This window comes from Catharus ustulatus, chromosome 7 (assembly GCF_009819885.2).
Source record: "Catharus ustulatus isolate bCatUst1 chromosome 7, bCatUst1.pri.v2, whole genome shotgun sequence".
Lineage (NCBI taxonomy): Eukaryota > Metazoa > Chordata > Aves > Passeriformes > Turdidae > Catharus > Catharus ustulatus.
Window position 1 is genome coordinate 27,572,453 of NC_046227.1, and position 19,768 is coordinate 27,592,220.

At 44.6% G+C, this 19,768-nt stretch overlaps 1 protein-coding gene across 5 annotated transcripts in view; it reads left to right on the top strand.

The window, feature by feature from the left end:
• SLC15A2 (solute carrier family 15 member 2) overlaps positions 1-10,609 on the top strand; it is a 54,767-nt gene extending 44,158 nt beyond the window's left edge. For 4 of the 5 annotated variants that reach the window (XM_033064942.2, XM_033064941.1, XM_033064945.1 and 1 more), the window contains 5 exons: positions 1,083-1,193; positions 2,280-2,376; positions 4,796-4,942; positions 5,954-6,058; positions 6,884-10,609. In XM_033064942.2, the coding sequence (XP_032920833.1) occupies positions 1,083-1,193; positions 2,280-2,376; positions 4,796-4,942; positions 5,954-6,058; positions 6,884-7,060 (637 nt within the window). In that variant the 3' untranslated portion in view covers positions 7,061-10,609. Of the gene's footprint in view, positions 1-1,082; positions 1,194-2,279; positions 2,377-4,795; positions 4,943-5,855; positions 6,059-6,883 lie in introns of those variants that run through there. The other variant, XM_033064944.1, reaches the window with a different exon arrangement.
• The last annotated feature ends 9,159 nt before the right edge of the window (positions 10,610-19,768 follow it).

Genomic DNA, 19,768 nt, shown 5'->3' on the forward strand with positions numbered 1-19,768 from the left:
TAAGCACTTTATTAACTTCAGAGATTTCATCCCCATTTAAAGAATTGAAAACCAAAATATCTTAAAACATAGATTAAAAGTGTTTGGTTTTACTAACAATTTTCAAATTGCCAGAAGGAAACTGTCTTTTGTCTATGAAAAAAACCCACCAAACTGTTCCCATATAAGTTTTAGTTTTGATCAAGATATTTTATTATGCTAGAAAACTCCTTGCCACTGGTAGAAACTCTTTTGCCAGCATGGTGCACCTGCTCACCAGGACACACAACTTCAGAGTTTGCTGTGGTGGGCTGAGACTCTGTCCCCTCACACAGCCATGGAACAGTCAGCACAGTGTCATAGAATGGTCTGGGCTGGAAGGGACCTTGAGATCACCTTGTACCAACACCCCTGCCATGGATAGGGACACCTCCCACTAGACCAGGTTGCTCAAAGCCCAATCCAATCTGGCCTTGAACATTTCCAGGGATGGGGCATCCACAACTTTGTTGGGCAACCTGTTCCAGTGTCTCACCACCTTCATAATGAAGAGATTCTTCCAAAAATCTAACATAATTTAATGCTACCCTCTTTCAGTTTAAAGCCATTCCCTCTTGTCCTATTACTCCATACCCTTGTAAGAAATATCTCACCAGCTTTCTTTTAGGACCTCTCTGGTTATTGGAAGGTGCTCTAAGGTCTCCCTGGAGCTTCTCCAGGCTGAACAGCCCCAACTCTCTCACCCTGTCTTCACAGGAGAGGTGCCTCAGCCCTCTGATCATCTTAGTGGCCTCCTCAGAATTTGCTGCAATCTTGGTCGGTCTCTGAGACTGGATTGCCCAGAGGTCCTAAACCACAAAAAGTGAGGGTTTCTTTTCATAGAAAAGAGACTAAGAGGGCAAAATTATGCAACAGGGAAACTAATAGTGTATTGAAAAACTAGGCAATGAATCAGACAAATATTTTGGTAACTCTCAGAAGAGACTCTCATAACCTTATGGAATTACAGAATGCTTTGGGAGAGTATGGAAACTTCTGAAGCATCTGCTATTGTGCTTCTCCCGCCCTGTCTGACAGGTCAATGAAACATGATTTCTTTGCAGATTCATTAATGGTTTGAGCCAAGATGTCAACCTCACCATCAACAGCAAAAGGTTCATGGCTGTTCAAAAAAATTACAGTGCTTCTGAGTACTCACTGCTGGAGAGGGACATGTAAGTCTGCCTTCTTGAGCTGCAGGTCCTTGTTGAGGCATTTCCTTGGGAACAAAGAGACTTTTCTCAGTCTAAAAGCAAAATCTGCATTGCTGTTGTCCTGGCATGTGGCTGTGGGGGCAGATGTTTGTAAAAACAGAATTATCAGCTGAGTGTAGAGCAGGTGCTCCAGCCACTGGTGTGTGTGCAGAAGTTTTAATTCACATTACGTGGGGGCATGGAGGGGAGAGACTGGCCATTCCTGTGCATCTGTCACTGGAGTAAGGTGTGACATGGTAAAGTCTCCTCTGCCATTTAGTGCCTGCTTTATTTTGTTATTCTCTCAGGCCCAAGCTCCTGGTGTTAGGGTGCTGTCAGGAAAAGGCCAGTTCATATTCCATGATACAGAGTGTTAGTATGTGGGTTGGTAACATCTAGTAGCAATACATGGCTTTGCAGGCTGGGCTTGTTAGACAGGGGCTCCATATGGCCTTGGTTTGGCAGCTTTGGAGTTGGCTCTTGTAGGGTATTTCTGGCATTTTCAATGTTTCAAAACAAGCTTCATGGCTTTTCCCTGCATCAGCTCCATCCAAAATATTTATTGCTGCAATTTAGTAGGACGCAGCAGCCATTGTGGCAATGCTGCTGAGCCTCTGTGCCATCTCACACATCCAAAATCAGAAGAACAAATATGAAGGCTAATTTGCTCTATTGAAAGGAAACAAAGTTGCTTCTGGGTCCACATCTCTGAGTTCCTGTTGACTACTTGTCTGACCTACATTTCCCAAAGAAATGCAGCAAAATTTGGGAGGAAAATAAACCTGAGAGGGGAAAAAAAATTATATCAGCACTAAGAAGAAGCAGAATATTAAAATTAAAAAATGTTAGCAATGGCCTGGGTCACTAGGTGAATTCCAGTCAGTGTCTTAAGTGCTTCTGGAAGGATAAGATAGCAAGAACTCCAGTGATTGTCTGATATAGATACTACTGCATCTTTACATCTTGCATCCTCCCTGCTCCATTTCAGGGGCATGTTTGACAGCTCTGCTCTATATTCTTTGTTTGTGAAACTAACTTCGAAATACTGTTCTTCATCCTTTTATCTAGATATAACAATGGAAAATGCATAACTGAAACAGGAGAGTTCCCCCTGGAGCTGGGGCTGCTTGACTTTGGTGCCTCATACACCGTTGTGATAACTAATGTAAGTGTTCCTGTGATGGTAACACACTCCTGTTCTATTCTCTGGTAGAGCTTTTGTTCCTGTGTTGTTGACTCTCACTTGCTTTGTCTATTCTCTGATCCCTGGGCAGTAGCCAAATGAAGGCAGTCCGTTATGAAAGGGATAGGAAAAAGTTTTGGTACCTACATAAGTAAGGTGCTTTATTTGTTCCACCTTACACTGTGGTCATGTCAGGTTGCATGGGTTAAAAATAAGAAAAATATTTTTCTTGATAGAAACCTCCATAAAAAATCGTGTGATCTGTGGTTTGTGCTGGTCTCATGCCATACTTGAGCACTTAACATTGACCCAGAGCACTGCAAAGAGCTATTACCATCTGCCAAGAGCTGACTCTGCTTGTGGTCTTTAAAATGCTGTACCTGGTGGTGCCACACACCCCAAAAAATGCAGAAGCAGTCTACTCTATCCTCATATTTAGCATACTGAACTAAAGACTGATCTTCCAAGATTTTGTAGATTATGCATAGAGGGAAGAGGGACAAAGTCTTGAGGGAGGAGATTAGTGGGGGTGTACATCTGTTTCCTCCTCTCACTGTCTGTACAGCTAATTTGGAGCCTAGTGTAAAGTCAAAGCACAGTTTTCTGAACAGCCTAGCCCTGGTGGGGCCTGAGCACCACTGAGAGAGTGGATTCCTTTCCCTGCCTGCCAACCTCTCAGACACACTGCTTCAACCCTGGTCCAACTGGCTGGAGCCACGGAGATGAACGTGATCAGCTTAGTTCCCATTTTAACCTTTCCACCACAAAGGCACACAGACAAACAGGGTCTGACAGGACGCACTGCTAAGCTGCCCTCTGAGACTTTGGCTGCTGTGTCGTGATGAGCAGAGCAAAGTGTTGTCAGCTACTCCCTGGCAGCAGCATCTCCCTGTTGGGCAATTAATGGGAGCTGTTCATGTCTGCAGAGTCCAAATACGTCAGGGGAAAAATATAGCCGTGAAGCACCTGGCTTTTTTTTTTTCTAATTCCAGTAGCTGGAGTGGGATGTACAGCCCTGGAGGGAACAAGCAGATGCTGCCATCTGTGAGTGCAGAGATTTATGTACATAAAACACACACACTTGAAGCGATGTTGGCCAGACCCCTCTTCCATGGCTGCAAGCCTCTTTCACCAGATGAGAAACCAGATAGAGAAGTTGCATTAAAAACATTACATTAAAAAAATTGCCCCAGAGCCTCTGGTAACAGGGCCAGCTGAGGTAGATGTGTCCCATGTCACTGTGCCAAGGATTCCAGTTTGTGGTCCCATCTGCAGAAGTCCCTGCTATAGTCTTGGCTGCTCAGGGTGGCTCTGTGCCTCAGCCCTTCTGAACTCTGTGCTAGTACTTTAATATTTTTCACCCTCTGTTTTTCCATCTCTCTTTCTGTGGTTTCTGCCTTCTGTAGAGAGTTAGTTTGCTTGAGGCCAAGATCACTTTTAATTATTGCAGTGATTTGTACTGAGCCCTGCTCCTCTGCCAGGAGTGCCATATAGAAGAACCAAGAATACAATATATTAGTCTGCTAATGTAGCTGAACTGTGAAACTTAAATCATGGGGATGCTGCCTTCTACCCAACCTTCCTCAGTGTGCAGTTACAGCCTGGTGCTTGTGACATTTCTTTATGGGCAAAAGAGCAATGCACAGGTCTCCTCTCACCCCTTTTAGCCTGCTGAAATACAGTCTCTTGATTTGCCTCCCTGGCAATGATTGGTGATTAAGAACATCTCGTAAACGCCCCTTGTATTTTCCCTAGTACTCTCCTTAAACATAGGGCTTTCTGCCTGAAGTCATTTCAATCTAGTGTTTTGCTGGCTTCTGGTCAAATCTCTCTCAGTCTCTGAGCCTCTGTGCATCACAGGCAGTATTAATTACACCTGGGAAAACAAACAAAAATAATTAGGAATACAGCTACCATAACTATCTGAATAGATCTAATGTAGAACAGTCTTTGCTACTCTTGGCATTCCTGAGCTGAAATTTGTTTGGGTGTCAATGATGTCATAGGGAAATTGTACAGTGCTGATAAAATAGGAGCAGTGACCACAGGGATGCACTTATCCTTTCATCCTTTTTTGACCTTGGGGACAGCAGCAGGTCACAAGCTTTGCACTGGAACCTCACAGGCTTTTCACAGCCTCACTAAAGAATACAGCTTGTTGGTTTGCAATAATTTAGAGAATTTTTGTGGTCCCTCAATGAGCTGGAATGCTTCCATCCTGCTCTCTCTGCCCCATGCAGCAGGAGTCACTCTATTCCCAGCAGGCTTGGAAATGGCAGGGATGAGAGCTGTAGTGTGCTTTTGCTTAAAACTTTATTTTGGTAAATTTGCTGTTGTTGTCCAGGCTAAGAAAGATCTGATCTTTCAGCAACTAATCAGTGTGCCTTTATTTTCCTGGTAGATTTCTGGAGGTGCTGTTGAGACGTGGAAGTCGGAAGACATCAAAGCCAACAATGTCCATATGGCCTGGCAGTTACCACAATATTTATTGATATCTGCTGGGGAGGTGATGTTCTCCGTTACGGGTCTGGCCTTCTCCTATTCTCAGGTACTCCAAGATTAGGGACTTCAATTAGACTTCAAGATTTATTTCTGCATCTGTCATTGACTTGTCATACCTCCTTTGACATGACACTTACTAACAATGTTATCTATCCGTCACCTGAAGGTGGGATTATAACACATCTTGCTGGGTGCCCTCAAGCTAAATTAATTCATATTCTGAAGGTACCTGTTCTCAGTAATACTTGGAAATATCCTTTTCTGGTGAACCTGAGAACACAGAACAGAACTGGATAGTTAACAGGAAAACTCTGAATATTTTAATATCAGGGTTTTCTCTTAGTGAAGTATTTTGTGCTATGTATTTTTCAGTGATATAAAGGCAAAGGTATCTCAAGGGCTACAGGGTGCCAGGAGGGCTTGGCACCCGATTTAAATTGAGAGGATGAAGGGTTCTAAACATGCAAGGTTTTAACAAAGGAGCAAGAGGTAATGAACGTGCAAGGCATGATTTGATTGTTGTCTGGGGAGGTTGATGAGAAGAGAGGACTGAGACATTACGTGGTTGCACAGCTACTGAAGCTACTCAAATTTATCCCTGGAGTAAGGTGCAGATGTTTATTAATGAGGATGATTAATACAGTGGGATGATCTGTAATGGGATGTGAAAAATTTGTCCTCAGCAGGAAATTTAACATCAAGATCCAGTCTCTTTTCCAAAGGTGTACAGCTGCACGGCACCAGACTCCAAGCTGCGGGGCTTGTGCGGCTCCTTGGACGTCCTGATGGTACCATTTCAGATGATGCAGGTTGGGGATGAGCCCGATTCAGCTCTGCAACAACAGCATCTCCTTCATGTGTCCTCCTGTCCGTGTTTTGAAAGCTCCTTGTATGCAGCTGTTGTGATTAACCACAGGTTAACCACTCCACACAGATGAAATTCCACCATCTCCTCCTAGGCTGAGTGGCACCAACACTGGTCAGGGCTCCAGAGGGTGAAGCAGGGCCTCAGGGCACAGCAGGATTCCCACTGATCAGGCCCTTCTCCTCTTTTCAGTCTCCAGCCAGCATGAAGTCGGTGCTGCAGGCAGGCTGGCTGCTCACGGTGGCTGTGGGGAATACCTTTGTGCTCATTGTTGCCGAGGCTGCACCAATGGCACAGGTATGGTTTGGCTCTTAAAAGAAGAGGTCATGCTTTACAACAGGCTTCTGGTGCTCCTGGATGGCCATGTCCTGGTGCACAGCTTCTCTGCCTAGCCCCAGGTTCCTGCAGCTGAGTGACAGCAGCCACTCTGAGCTGTCCCCAGCCCTGCTCTGTGGCCCTTCCCTGGGGAGCACTGGCCCTCCCTGAGCCTCCCAGTGGCAGAGGTAACTGACCTGCACTGGGAACACTGGGAACACTGGGAACACTGCTGGAGCTCAGCTCTGGGCAAGCTGGCTGGACACAGTAGTAGCCACATGTTGGGTTGCTCACCAGAAGCAAAGAGACCAGTGGGCACTCAGCTCCTCCTGCAGGGTCTCACTTGGGGAATCCTGCCAGGACAGCTGCCTGTGGCATCCCTGAAATGTCAGGCTTACAGGGGGAGGTCATGGTGCAGAGGTAGTTTAATTCAGGCTGTGGAACTTCTGGGATGATGCCATGAGGATGTGAACTGTGGCTTTTTTCTGGCCAGCATGAATCTGCCTCTCCCAGAAGAATCTTGTAGGCAAAAAGTCCAGGTAGATATGTTTCAGTCAGATTTGTAAGAAAAGATTTAGTGAAACCAATTCAGTCTGTTTTGTTTCAAGAGGTATCACATATTTGAAATTACTTTATGTGTACAAGCATTTGTAGAGAACAGGATGAGAAAGTTTCTATCTTGTGAACTATTTTGGAAACAAAAAATTATTTTCACCCAGTTCTTTAAAAAGCACTTGAAAGTGCAGAGATATCCTCCGGACTGAGAGTCTGGGGTCTCCTGACCTGCTGTTCTTTTTTCTTTCCTAGTGGGCTGAATTTGTCTTGTTCACTGTTCTCCTCTTTGCTGTGTGCATTGTTTTCTCCATCATGGGATATTTCTATGTCAGTGTGGATCCAGAGGACCTAGAAGAAAAGGAAGAGAAGAGAGAGACCTCAAGCAGAGGAAACATGATTGGTCTTGTTACTCAGAAAACAAAACTCTAACACATTATGGGTTGGGATTTTTTTTTTTTTTAACTCAGTTATGAGAGGGTAAAAGAAGGGTGGGGACAGTGTTACTTTATTTTAGAGCATTGCAGTCTTTATTACTCAAAATGTAGCCACCTTATAAATGGGACCAAATAGCCCTCTGTAAAAACAATGGGGGTCCTGAAATCAGAGCAAAACTCCCTGGGAAAGCTCCTCAGGTATTAAAAACCCTTATTCGTAATTACAGTGTAATTTAAAACCTGCCCATCTTTTTAAGTATGGAATGCTTTCCTGTGATTTTGCCTTAAACATATATTTAGGGCAGCAGGGAGGAAGAGTGGAAGAAATGCCGTATGACACAAAAATCTGGAAATGCTATGAAAGAAGAAAGAGGAAAAGCTAGTATAGAAATTAGGGAAGAATAGATGTTTGTGACAGAAGGATTTTTAATGCTGTCATCAAGGACTGTAAGGGTTACACACAGTCCCAAAGGATTTCATCATGTAACTCTCATTATGAGTATTTCATCCCATTATTGCATGTTATGAATGGTTCTGATTTATGATTTTCACCTTCAGGCTCAGAAGTAATAACAGGGAATTAAATTCTGCAGGCTAAAATATTCCCAAAACACTGCTGACAAAGACAGGCATGCTGCCACCTCTCTGATACCCATTTTTTTCCCCTAGAAGTTTTTAGCAACTGATGGTGTTCTTTGATTAGACATGATTAGAGAATTGGTTTATGCTTCCTTATTTCAGAATTCCAGACAGTTATTTGCCATGTTCCTATACATTAAGCCTTTATTGGGCATTTCCTTTTACAGCACCTGTCAATGCAAGTTAGGATATGGCTGATTTCTTATCTCATGCCTCAGTTATTCCCCACTGGGAGACAAGTTGCAGTAGTTTCTATAAAATTCCAGGCATCCTGCAGTGAGTTATTTACAAGGATGCACTTTATCACTTTTTCAGTCTACAAGAGGAGACCATAACATATGAGATTTTTCTTTTTCCTCCTTGTTTTTCTGTCTCTACCAAACTTTGGATATAGCAATTTTATTGGAATTGTGATATAATTGTCTGATTTTCCTCAATTGCGTGAAGCTGTGATTTCATGTTCTGCATAGGAATAATTCAACCACTGTTGATCTAGTAAAACTCCTGAGAGTCCCTGCCTTCCTCTGTCACTTCAAGGCCACAGCTGAAACAGGTATGGCCTAATTTAAAACAAGGCTGTCATAGGATCTTCAGGTTCACAGAGAACAGATTTTAAATTATGCTTTCCTCTTCCATCTTGGCATTGGCCATAGGTTGTTGCTGATACTTGGATTCAGGAGATCACAAAATACATGTTTATTCCTGTTCAGGACAGTGCTAGGAAATACCCTTAGTTTGACACCTCAGCTCCTCTGAAGTGCTGCCAGTGTGTGTCTATATCTTCTTGAGTAACACTAAGAAAACACAGCTTTGGTTTCTAACTCACAGCCTAAGATTGATCCCTCTGTCCTAAATGGGCATGGACTTTCACCACTGGTTCTGCATAAGCTCCTGCTTGCTGTGGAGTAGCGTCTGGGGCTGTGCCAGAGGGGAACCATGGTCTCATCAGGTGAATGTGAAGAGGCTGCAGATGTGCATGCAGGAACTCTTGGGGTGGTTCAGTCCATGTGTGCTGGTTTTGCACCACCACACCAAGCAGAGACATTTATTAAGTTGTGGTGGCTGGATCCAGGCAGCTGAACCCTCCCTCCACAGGGAATGAAGAGCATTGAAAGCCACCTATTAGGTCATCCAACCTGCTTCTCAGAAGCCAAGTGAGGATTATTTTCCTCTGTTCTTTCTGGTATTGTTCTCCTGCTGTGATTCTTTGTGTGGATTCTTTTTCCTCCAAGTATTGTTGTTTCCCTAATCCCATTTTATGACACACTGTGAATCGGCACAGAGGCTGCTGAATCACTGCTGTGATGCTGTTTGACCAGCTTCCAACTTGAAGCACTAATAGAAAGCATTTCTTCCTCCACCCACTGCAAACAAAACAAAAATCCCCAAACTGAAGGAATTGCCAGGCTCCAGTAACACTGAACAAACACAATTTAGAATTATTGGAGCATTTAATTTTTTATAAGCCTTGAATTTGGAAGTATGTTGTGGTTTGAGGGCATATGTGGTGAAGAGACAAATGAAAATTATTGAATCACTTTCCTTGGGAAGCACTTGGTAAGCAGTTCAAAGTTGTGTGAGGGAAAGCAAGGTACCCAGATCTCTAAGACTACATATGCTTAAGAACCTCTTAATTTTTTTTTGTTTTATTTCCTTATTGGCGACACTACCAGAAGCTGTCACAGACTCTGAGCTTAATTTAAAGGAATCGTTCCAAACTCATAAAAGATACATTTAGGATGTCATGTGTATCTGCTTTTTAGTTTCCTGATGCCAAATTGCCTCTTTCCAAGCATCTCCATGTTCCAAACCGTCACCATAATGCTGGGGGAAGGAAAAATTGCAATTCACAGTTGGGAAGATTATGAACAGGAAGGCAATGCTATAAATAAAGTGCTAACATGAGGCTGGGGGATGGTCCTGCAGCCCCTCCCAGGAATTGCTCAAGGGACTGTAAGGCTCTGTTCACATTTCTCTCAGAGATGAACCAGTTACTTCTTCCCACCTGCTCATCATCACCTATTGGAAGCTTTTCCCTTCTCTGATCTTCCTGCTTGGTTGCTGATATGATCCTTCCCCACTGCTTCAGCGGCTGTCATGGCTTTGCTAAATTGGACCCATTTATTTGGAATGCACCAGCAGTTTGGCACAACCAGCCAGGAGCAGGCTGGGGGCTGTAACAATGAGCTGCCCCTTCTGTAGCTAGAGAAGGTGGGAAAACAGCACATTCAGCACAGCACTTCTCCAGTTTTAGAGCCACAAGTCCATTCTTGGAGGCCTTGCATAACTTTCAAATGGACTCAAGACTGGATCAAAGGTCTGAGACTTGGTTCCATGCAGTAATGAGGTCTCTGGGTTTTTTTTTCCATATAGTTACCTCATGCCCAACTCTTCATACCCAATTTTAGACAAATATTCTTTATTCCTAACAATTCATTGCTTTGGGATCACAGGGAGGATCCAAAGTAGTGATAGTATATGTAAAGCTGTATGAACCTCTACAGAGAAATAGCAGTCTGCTGCCTGTCCAGCTTTACCTGTCATGAAGACTCTCAGCTGTTGGTGAAGCTTTCCCTGGCATAGATTAGGGAAAGCCCACACCAACTGACCTACAGGAATTATCTTCTCCACCTGAGGGACAGGGTGGTGGGGAACTGTTAAGTTGCTGCACAAATCTTCATGGAGATTGCAGGGGTTTGGCTTTGCTCTGCAAGTATTCGTGTTTATCTGTTTCTCTGAAGGGTGCTTTCTGAGAAAGACTATTTTTTTTGTGCAGAAAATTTCCTTTCATTTGCACTGGCTGTTGCCATTTTTCCCCTTAGCAGGTTGTAAGTGTGGCCGGTGTTATTTCCAGTTTAGCATGAGACAAGCATAAAAATGAGATTTCAAACTCAGCAAAACAACATCTTGGCTGTTGGTTCCTTAAATTTACCTCTTTTCTGAGGCACTCAGATGCCTTTAGGTAGCGAGCTTCTCTGTGCAGCTCAAGGGGCTCGCATCTCTCTTTTCTTCCATCTTCCTATCACCACAATCCCAGAATTCCAGAAGATGAGCCCCAGCAGGGCTGCATGGGACTGGCTTGGATGCAGCTGGTGTGTGCTGTCACCACTGACTGGAAAGCAGAGCCTGGCCAGGTCAGGAGCTGGTTCTTCTCTGCATACCCAAATGGGGCCTGGCAAAGTAGACTGAGGCAGGGCTGCCCTGGTGGGAGTTGTGCTTTACTGAGCAGTGACCTGGATGTGAGTTCTACTGTAAAGGTGAAATGTAAGCGAGTGAAAGGAAAAGTTTTCACTTTACTTGGCTTTGGCCTGAGGTAAGAAAACTACAGACTGATGGGCAGGGAGGAAACAAAAGGCTGTTTGGTGAAGATATTCCCAATTCCTCAATGAACAGCTGAAGTGACATTGGATTAATTGCAGAGAATATGAGAGAAGGGGAGAGCTCAGATGATTAAACAGTGGATGACTTCAGGACTTTTAGAGGAGCACTCTCCTAGGTTGTGGTGAAGGGCCATTGGGAGAGATGGTCACCCATGGTTTGAAAATGGGTTTGGCATTCCAGAGTATTGCAAAACCCAGCATGGAGACAGCACTGGTGGGTCTGCACTGACCAGAGGAGGAGGTGGCTGTTCCCTGGCAATGTCCCACCATCCATGGGAGCCACCACCATGGCTTAACCATTGGGACAGAACAAAAGACTGAATGGTATTACAGATGTGATTAGCACAGGAGGGAGAGCTACAATTAGGGGTGGTTAGCAAGTTTTAGCCAGGGTCGTTCACAGATAATCTCCTTTTTTCTCTGCATTGAGTTTCTTTGCTGAGCTACAAGAACCACTTTCTAGCCCAAGCTGCTTAAACCTAGGAGATCAACGCCATAGCAAATAGCACTGCTGCTGAATTTTGGATGATACCAGACTCTGCATTTCATTATCACTACATTTGTTATTGTGATACAATTTTAAAACAGCATTTAAGAGATGTGTCTGGTCCCAGATGTTGACAGATCTGGCCAGGGTTTTGCATGTTGATAGCTGGATTCACTAGCTGTTGATAGCTAGTCTTTCATGTTAATGTGTGTGATAAACCTCTCATATACAAGTAGGTGTGGGGCCTTTAGAATTCTCCAGCAATTTAGAAAAAAGCCCTGAAGTTCCACATGAGGCTAGCTAAACATGAACTGTGGCATTGCTTCCTTGAGGGAGCTTCCCATGTGCTTTGTAAAGCAGGGACCCCCATTCATCTCCTGCAAAGTGCTCCCCAGAGACACAAAAATGGGGGACACAAACATTTTGCCTTGAGGAGGGCTCATGTTACCTAATGGAAATTGCATGAAAGAAAATTGCTTTGCTTAAAATCCCTCCTTCCTCACCATCTCAGGCGGACAACAAGGAAGAAAACTGTTTGAGCTTTGTATCAAGGAGCTGCTTCATCTTCTCAAAGTATTTTTGTGCTGTGTTTTGCCAGCATTAACCTGGCTCTAGCACCTGTAGATCAGAAGACTGTCAGGATGCAGAAGCAGCCACACAGCAGGCTCCCACAGTCAGCTGATCAACTCTGATCTCTTCATTTTTAATGAATAGTTGTAGCAGTTATCCTGCAGGGCTCAGTCAGCCAGAATTGCTCTAAATTTAGGCCACAACTAAGGACCTGAGAGAACTGTAATCAACAAGATAAATAGCTAAAGTCTCAAAAACCTACTAAAACACTTAATGCTTAATTAAAATTGTAATATGCTTACAGAAAGTAAAAATGTAAACCTGAATTTAGCAATTCATTCAGAGCAATGAGGAACTATAGCTGGAATCCACCAATGTGACAACTGGCAACCAAGAGGAAGATACACAAATCAAGCAAACATCCTGCTTTAGATTTTTTTTGTCATTGCATACGTTGTTCAGTCTGCTTGGCCTGTCCTGTTCGATCTACCCATGTGCATAAGGAAAAGAAGCTGAATTGACTTGCCATGTACTCTTTCCAAGCTGCAGCTTGGTTCTCCTCTTGTTGCAGACTCCCAAGTTAGCTCCAAATGACTCCCTTTGCTATCAGTCAGTCCCTTCAGTCCCACATGCTGATCTTCCACAGGTCACTTCTCACTGATGACTTTCCAGCCCTCAGCACCTCACTCACTCCTCCACTCATGCAGCCTCTCTGCTGGCAGCAACAGTGTGTTTGCTTGGGAGCTGTCCTGGATAATGCTGCCCACTTCCCTGCATCCAGAAAAGCTGCTGACCCCCAGGAGAACTGTGTCTGGGAAGAGACATGCAGAGCCAAATGTCTGGGTGGTAATGGCATCTGCCCTGGCTGCTCTGCCTCTGGCTTTTTGCCACAGCTTTGTATGCCCTGACACATCTTCTGTAGGCAAATCAGTTCAGACCACAGGGGTTATCCAGCATCTCCCTCCCACCTATGCTGTGCCTGGTTAGTTGCCCACAGTCAGCCCTGGAGCTGTGCCAAGTCAAGCCACAGGGACTTCTGGACCAACATGATGCTGTCACCAGCCCAGGAGCATCCATTGGTGCTGCCTGTGGCCCCAGCCTATTTACACATTATTTATGGCCCTGCCCAGACAGCCAGTTTGAGTGTCTCTCTTGCACAGAAGTGAGAGAAAGCCACACAGGCTGTGTCCATCTCAGCAGTGGTGTGTGCACAGTGGGCTGCCTTTGCACCACACATCTCCCATCAGCATGGAAAAGCAGCTGGTGGAAAGGGGCAGGTCCTCTGTCTCCAGTGCCAGCTGGTGTCAGAGGGGCTGGCTCTGTGACCATTCCTGGCTTAAAAGTCAGTGTCAGTGTTTTGCTGAGAGCCCAGTGTTATCACTGTGCATTACCATGTGCTGCCAGGCTTCAGCTTCTGAATCTTGTGGCCAAGGAGCAGCAAGATGCATCCTGGCAGGGCACTTTCTGCTCCTTCTTGGTCTGCTTGTCCATCCCCAGTGACCAGGTCTTGGGTAATAACTAGCATCTCCCAGACCTTGCTGTGTTTGTGTACCACTCACCAATGAAGTTTCTTCCAATGGAAGTGAATTTGCTTGGAGCTCTGACTCTATCCAAGTCTGGCTGGAGCTGCTGGGAGCCTTTGTTCAGGCTCTTTCTCCATTTAACCTGTGCATCAAAACACTTTCCAAGCAGCCTTCATGTTATCCTACCAAAGAAAGAAACCTCTCAAAGGTGCTGTACCAATATGGATTTTTCCTGCCTAGGTTAGAGGTGAAACAGGCCAGCAAGAATCCATCAGGCAGCAGGAGCTGTCTTTCAAAGAGAAGAACTGCTGTCAGTCCCAGTGGCTCCCCACAAGCAAGGCCAGCCAGTCCAGCTCCTGCAGTGCCCTGAGCTCAGCAGAGGCCAGCAGATGCTCTGATGCCTCTCTGGGGACTGCAGCTCCCAGTCCAGCACTGGCCAGCCCATCTGTGTGCCAGTTATGGGCTGTCAGTGCCAGCTTTTCTTCCTGACACTTTATACAGCCCAAAATCTGCAGAGGAAATAGAAGACAGTTCCCTCTTTTCATAGAGTGTGTTTAATTTGTGTGTTCCTGCTCCTTTCTCACCACAGCCAGTGTCATTGGCTGCCCTGTTATTTCAGGGATGGCCAAGGAGCTGTGCAGTCCCCATCTCACCCCCTGGAGCAAGGGGAGGTTTGGGCTTTCCCACTCTGCCCACCCACAAGCACCTTCCTGGAAGCTCTCCTCACATTCAGGTCCTCCACCTCTCCAAAGAGCACTTCCCTCATGAGACCAAGGATTTGACATGTTTTTAACCAGTCAGTCCTTTTGTGGGGATCAGCCAGCCTGGGTAATGTTTGCCTTTTACCCTTTGCTGTCTGCTGGTTGTAGATTTACTTTTGGAGCTCATATCACTGTTTTTCTTTACATTTTCTCCCCAAAGGTTGTCCTGAACCACCTGCATTCTCTGTATAAAATAAATAAATGGCCTTGACTGTTTACAGGCAGATGTTTTATCCATCTTGTGCCAAAACTTTGATAGTGCCATGAAGAATCCCTCTGCACTAATGGTGCCAGCACAATCCTTTACATCCCTACAGGAGGATTTCTTTGTTCCTCCTTTTGTATGTGCTGCTTGTAACCAAAGGGCTTGTGCTCCATTTCTCACAGCCCTCAGCACTCTTCAAGCTTCTGTAATGCAGGCTCTGAGTTCCCTCTTCCATTTGAGCTGAAAACTATTAAAGGCCATTGAGAGTTTCAGAACCAGCTGGGTTTTGTCTAGTAAAGTTCTTTCTTTTTTTTTTTAATTTTTTTCCCTGCTGTATTCACATCCATCACTTGCAGCTTGGGAGTGAAACACTGCTCCAGTCTTCTCCTGTCAACTCTCTCAGGAGAAGGCTGGGCTTTTAGCTTTTCCATTAGACCTTTATGATGCCTTTGGTCCTAATGTTCATTGTTCAGCATCCCTTGAAGCCAGGGATTTTGGTTCCTTCTTTGGGTTTTTTCTTCAGTCTGCTCAGCATTTTTTAGCTGGTATTACACCTCCTGGGGTCCACTGACCTTTGGGCTGAAAATGAGCAGCGAAGTCATCCCAATGATTTTAAAAGATGCACCTAGACAGGACCTGCTCAACTCTGAAAGTTTTGAGCTTCTGTTCAGCTTGTTAGGGAAGAGCAGGCACTTTCCCATGCAAAGGTGTGTTTTTCATGCTTACTGCATCCTGCTCTGTCTGGGAGGGGATGCTGCCAGGTCAGAGCAGCTCCACCATCCACAGTACTTTGTGCCTGTTTTCCTCTGGCTCTGTGTTTCCTGGCTTGGATTTTCTTCTCTTGGCCTCTGCTTGGTGGGTCTCTCAGCTATAATATTCACTCAGAGGGAGATACTGCCTCCAGCAATTTATTTTACCAGTCTCATGTTGTTACTTGTGGTGACACCAGTCATGGGATTTATTTTGCCTTTTCAGTCTCCACTGTTTTTCCAGGTTTCTGCTGTGATTTCTCTTGATTCAGACTGTCAAGCTTTTGCCAAATTTGTCTTCCTCCTCATGGCTTCCCATTATCAATGCTGTACTTGGAGTCCAAGTGCCCTTCATGCCCCAAATCTGCAAGATAAGTAAACTTAGAAAATCATTAGGGCGGACTTTGACCGCTCCTGTCTCCATCAAAGACTAGGATTAAATTAAGTCCCTTTGATAAAGCCAGCTGATGGGCCAATTTGGAGTGCACATGTGGTATTATGAACCTCACGGGACTTATGATTAAAAGACATGAGAGAACACAATTATTTAGAGAGCTACCAGGAGATTGCTGTAGCTCACTAGTCACTTCTTTATCAGAACAAAAGAAGAGTCCAGTTCTCCAGGGAGACAGGCAGCTCCTGGGAAGTGTCCGTGAGTCTTTAATTGCTGCGAGAGGCGGGGCTCTCGCTTTGATGTGTGCTATAACACTGCGGGAGGTGATGGGGAGAAACCCACTCCAGCCATTCCTGTCCCCAAGGCAGGAGTGAAGCCTTTCACGCAGGTGCCTTCTTTATCTCTTCTTACAGTTGATTGTTTGGTGTTTTTTTTGTTTTTCTTTTTTTTTTGGTGTGTGTGTGGCTTTTTTTTGTTTTGTTTGGTGGATTTTTTTTTTTGTATTTTTGTTTGTTTGTTTGTTTTTGGGTTTTTTGGTTTTGTTTTTTTGTTTGTTTGGGTTTTTTTTTCCCACCATAAACCGCAGTTGCCTTTGCAGCAAGATCGAGCTCAGCTGGGTTTCTTTGCTGGACTGTGATCAAATCCTGACCAGCACAGGGAGGTCAGTGCAGCCAGGGCTGGCTGCCTGCATCAAACCTTCAAGGCTGGGCTGGATCCCGACCCAGCAGGAAAAGTCATGTTAGCTTAGGCTCTGCAGCAAGCCCTAGAGATGAGAAATGTCTGACTGGACACAAATACAATTTTGCCTGTTCTTTTTTTTTTCCCTCAGGGTCAGGCTATTGAGTCGGGGCTGGAGGACATATGTAATTGTAGCAAGGCTATTTTTCTCACTTTTTTTTTTTTTTTTAAAAGGAACATTCATGCTGCATTTTAATTACAACATTTAGAACATGTCCAAATAGCTTGAGCTCAAATTGATCTTGTTTTTCAGCCAGGAAGCTTGTTTTTCATCTATTATTATAATAAATGTGCTATTGATAATAGTTTAGGTGCAATACAGCACAGCTTTGTGTTATGCATCAGCTCTGGAGGCTCAAAATTTTCTTATTATCCATTACTGACATGACAGTTTACAAATATTTAACAAACAAATTACCAGGTTTTCCTTGTTCCCTTTTAGTTTGCAGTCTCAGTCCTTTTGACAGCTGAATTCAGGATTAATGATGATCTTGTTTAAGACGATTGTTTGCTAGCAAACAGGTTTATTCTCTAAACCTACAAGTGCAGTAGGAGAGCTAACGCTGACACTTTGAATTAAATCTCATCCTCCAAGCAAATTTTTTAGCTTTATTCCATCCAGTTCTCCTAAGAAGAAATTGGATTTGCCTGGTAAAGTGCTTAGACCTGTTAATAATTTTTTAGTTTATGTATTCATTTTAAATATAGACACTTAACATGAAGGGCTGGCAAAAGGAGTATTTTTTTCTCTGCCAGCCCTGAGCTTGCTGGGTCTATTCAAGCTGTAAATGTTTTAAAGTCCTTTCTGAGCACAAGCAGGGGAGCAAAGAGACCACCTTGACCCTCCATGGAAAGGAGATCCAGAAGGACAAGCTGGAATTGTTCTCTGTAAAGCACTGGGAAACACTCAGCCCAGGTCCTGGGAGCGGTAAAACACATCTGCGCTTTGCAGCAGCTTCTCCTGCACCTGCTCCAGGTCTGAGCACGGGGTGAAGGGCACAGAAGGGCTGATGGCCAGCATCTGCCTGGGAAGGGTGTTCCTGCTGTAGATGGCTGCAGGTGAAGTAAGGAAGGTACTACACCCCCCTGGGAAAGCCTGATGCATCTCCAGGGGAATCCGGGGCATCTTCTGGGAGAAAACACAGCAGCGGAATAGAGACTGGAAGAATGTGTGAAGCACACCCTGCAGAGCACGTCCTGGGCACTGGGCCACCCCTGCCCTGTGGTTTCTGATCTTGGGCTTTGCATGCACAATAGAGGAATTCACTGGTGTGTGGGCCTGGCTTTGGAGATGAGAAGTGAATTTGTTCTCAAGAAAAATCACTCTTTGTTGGCAGAAAATCTGTGAGTTAAGTTCCCCAAGGGCATAGAGTTTGAAAATCACAGATGATTAAAAGATAACACAATTGAGGATTAGTTTTGTTTTGTTTGGTGGTGTATTTGGAGGTTTTCTTTTTTTGCTTAAGTTTTGTTGTTGTTGTTTGTTTGTTTTGGTTTGTTCTTGTGGAAGGTGTTTGTTTGCTTGCCTTTTGGGTATGACAAAGTGAACGCCACACATAAATTTGTCCTGGCCACAACTCACCTGGCCACAAATTTTTTTGTTTAAATGCAAGAAAATCTGAGACTCTCCTTAAAAGAGGAGGCCTCCTACCTGAGTTCTGAAATACCAAATGTCACACTAGCAAAAAGGACTAAAGTTGGCAAGCCTGAGTGTAGTTTATCACATCAATCTTAAACAAAGATAAACCAAATCGAATTGGACTTGATGAAACGGAGTAAAAACATGCTTGGCTTGAAATAATCTGTTAATAGAGAGTATTTCTTATTATATTTTATTTGATAAGCAATAAAACCACAGACTCACAGTGCATAGAGTCATTTGCAATTCAAGCACTCATGACTGACTTCCCATGGAACCAGTGTGACCAGCATGGAGCAGCAGGGACAGGGGGCACAGCTGAGGATGTCAGCATCTCTGCACATGTGTTTTCAACTCTGGAATAATCCCATAATATGGACGTTTTAGCCTGGTATTTAGCCTTCATCTCACTTCTTTTTAAGGTTTGCTTAATACTTTTTGAGTTGATTGATACAGCATCAATCACAGTAATATCCCAGGTATGATGTTCCTGTTAATAACTCCTGAGGAGATGGGTGGCTCAAGGCCCTGAGCTGAGCACAGGCATTTTCCTTGCAAATGCCAGGGAAGATTCACTGACAACAGCAACTTGCAAAATGTTTGGGGCAGCAGCAAGAAACTGCCCATCATTCCAGCCCCAGGCACCTCCCAGCTGGGGAATATGCTTGTCACTGGGCTTACATCTGCAGCCTTTTTCTGCCCAGGAGTTAAGGCTTTGAGCAAGGTTTGTGAAGTGCAGCTGGACACACCAAGGGTAAACTGGCTTCTGCTTTGCTTACACGAATTGCCATGTATTACAAATCAAGCCACTCACAAGGAACCAAACTATTAAGCTGCTTTCTCATAATCATTAATTATAAAGATACCATCACCCATGTTTGTAAAGTATGAACTGTCCTGTGATAGATGATTTACTTCTTTTCACTTCAGCGAGTTGTGATGGTGAGGCTGCAAACAGTGTTGGCAAGTGATTCCCACAGGGATCTGCTCCTGCAGGTCTGAGCTGGTGAAACCCCCCTGTTCATGCACACTGACCTCACAGGTACTGATTTATGCTCCCTCCATCGTCCTGGCCACTCTGCACAGTCTCTGGGAAAAGCTCAACCCTGCAGGAGAAGGTCAGGTAAATATTTAGTACACTGAAATCCAGTTTAAAGAGAAGCTTTCAGGCCAAAAGGATGTTACCCTAAAGATTTCTCTGGCATGCTGAGCACCCCAGAACTTTGCTGGGATCCATCACTGTGGGTACTGATTTCTCTTCTCCTTTGCCATCCCTAATGTGTTTAGGTTCAGAGTGGCAGCACAGTGAGAGGGACTCTTAAACCCCTCCCAGGGCAAAGGCAACAGTTCTGGGGAACTGTTTTTTCAGCCCTCTCCCAATTCATCCTGCTGGTGTTCAGCCTTCCTTACATACCTCTGCCATTTCCTGTTGCTGGCAGGGCAGCCAAATGGGTCAGAAGAAGAAAAGCTCTTCAAAGCTGCTCATCCCACCAGGGCCACTTGCTGCCCAGGTTAGTCATGATCTGAAGACTGAGCTTCCAGAAGGATTTGCCACCACAGCACCTGGGACATCCCTGCATTTTCACCCTGCTTTCTGGACAGATGTGTCCCAGCTGCT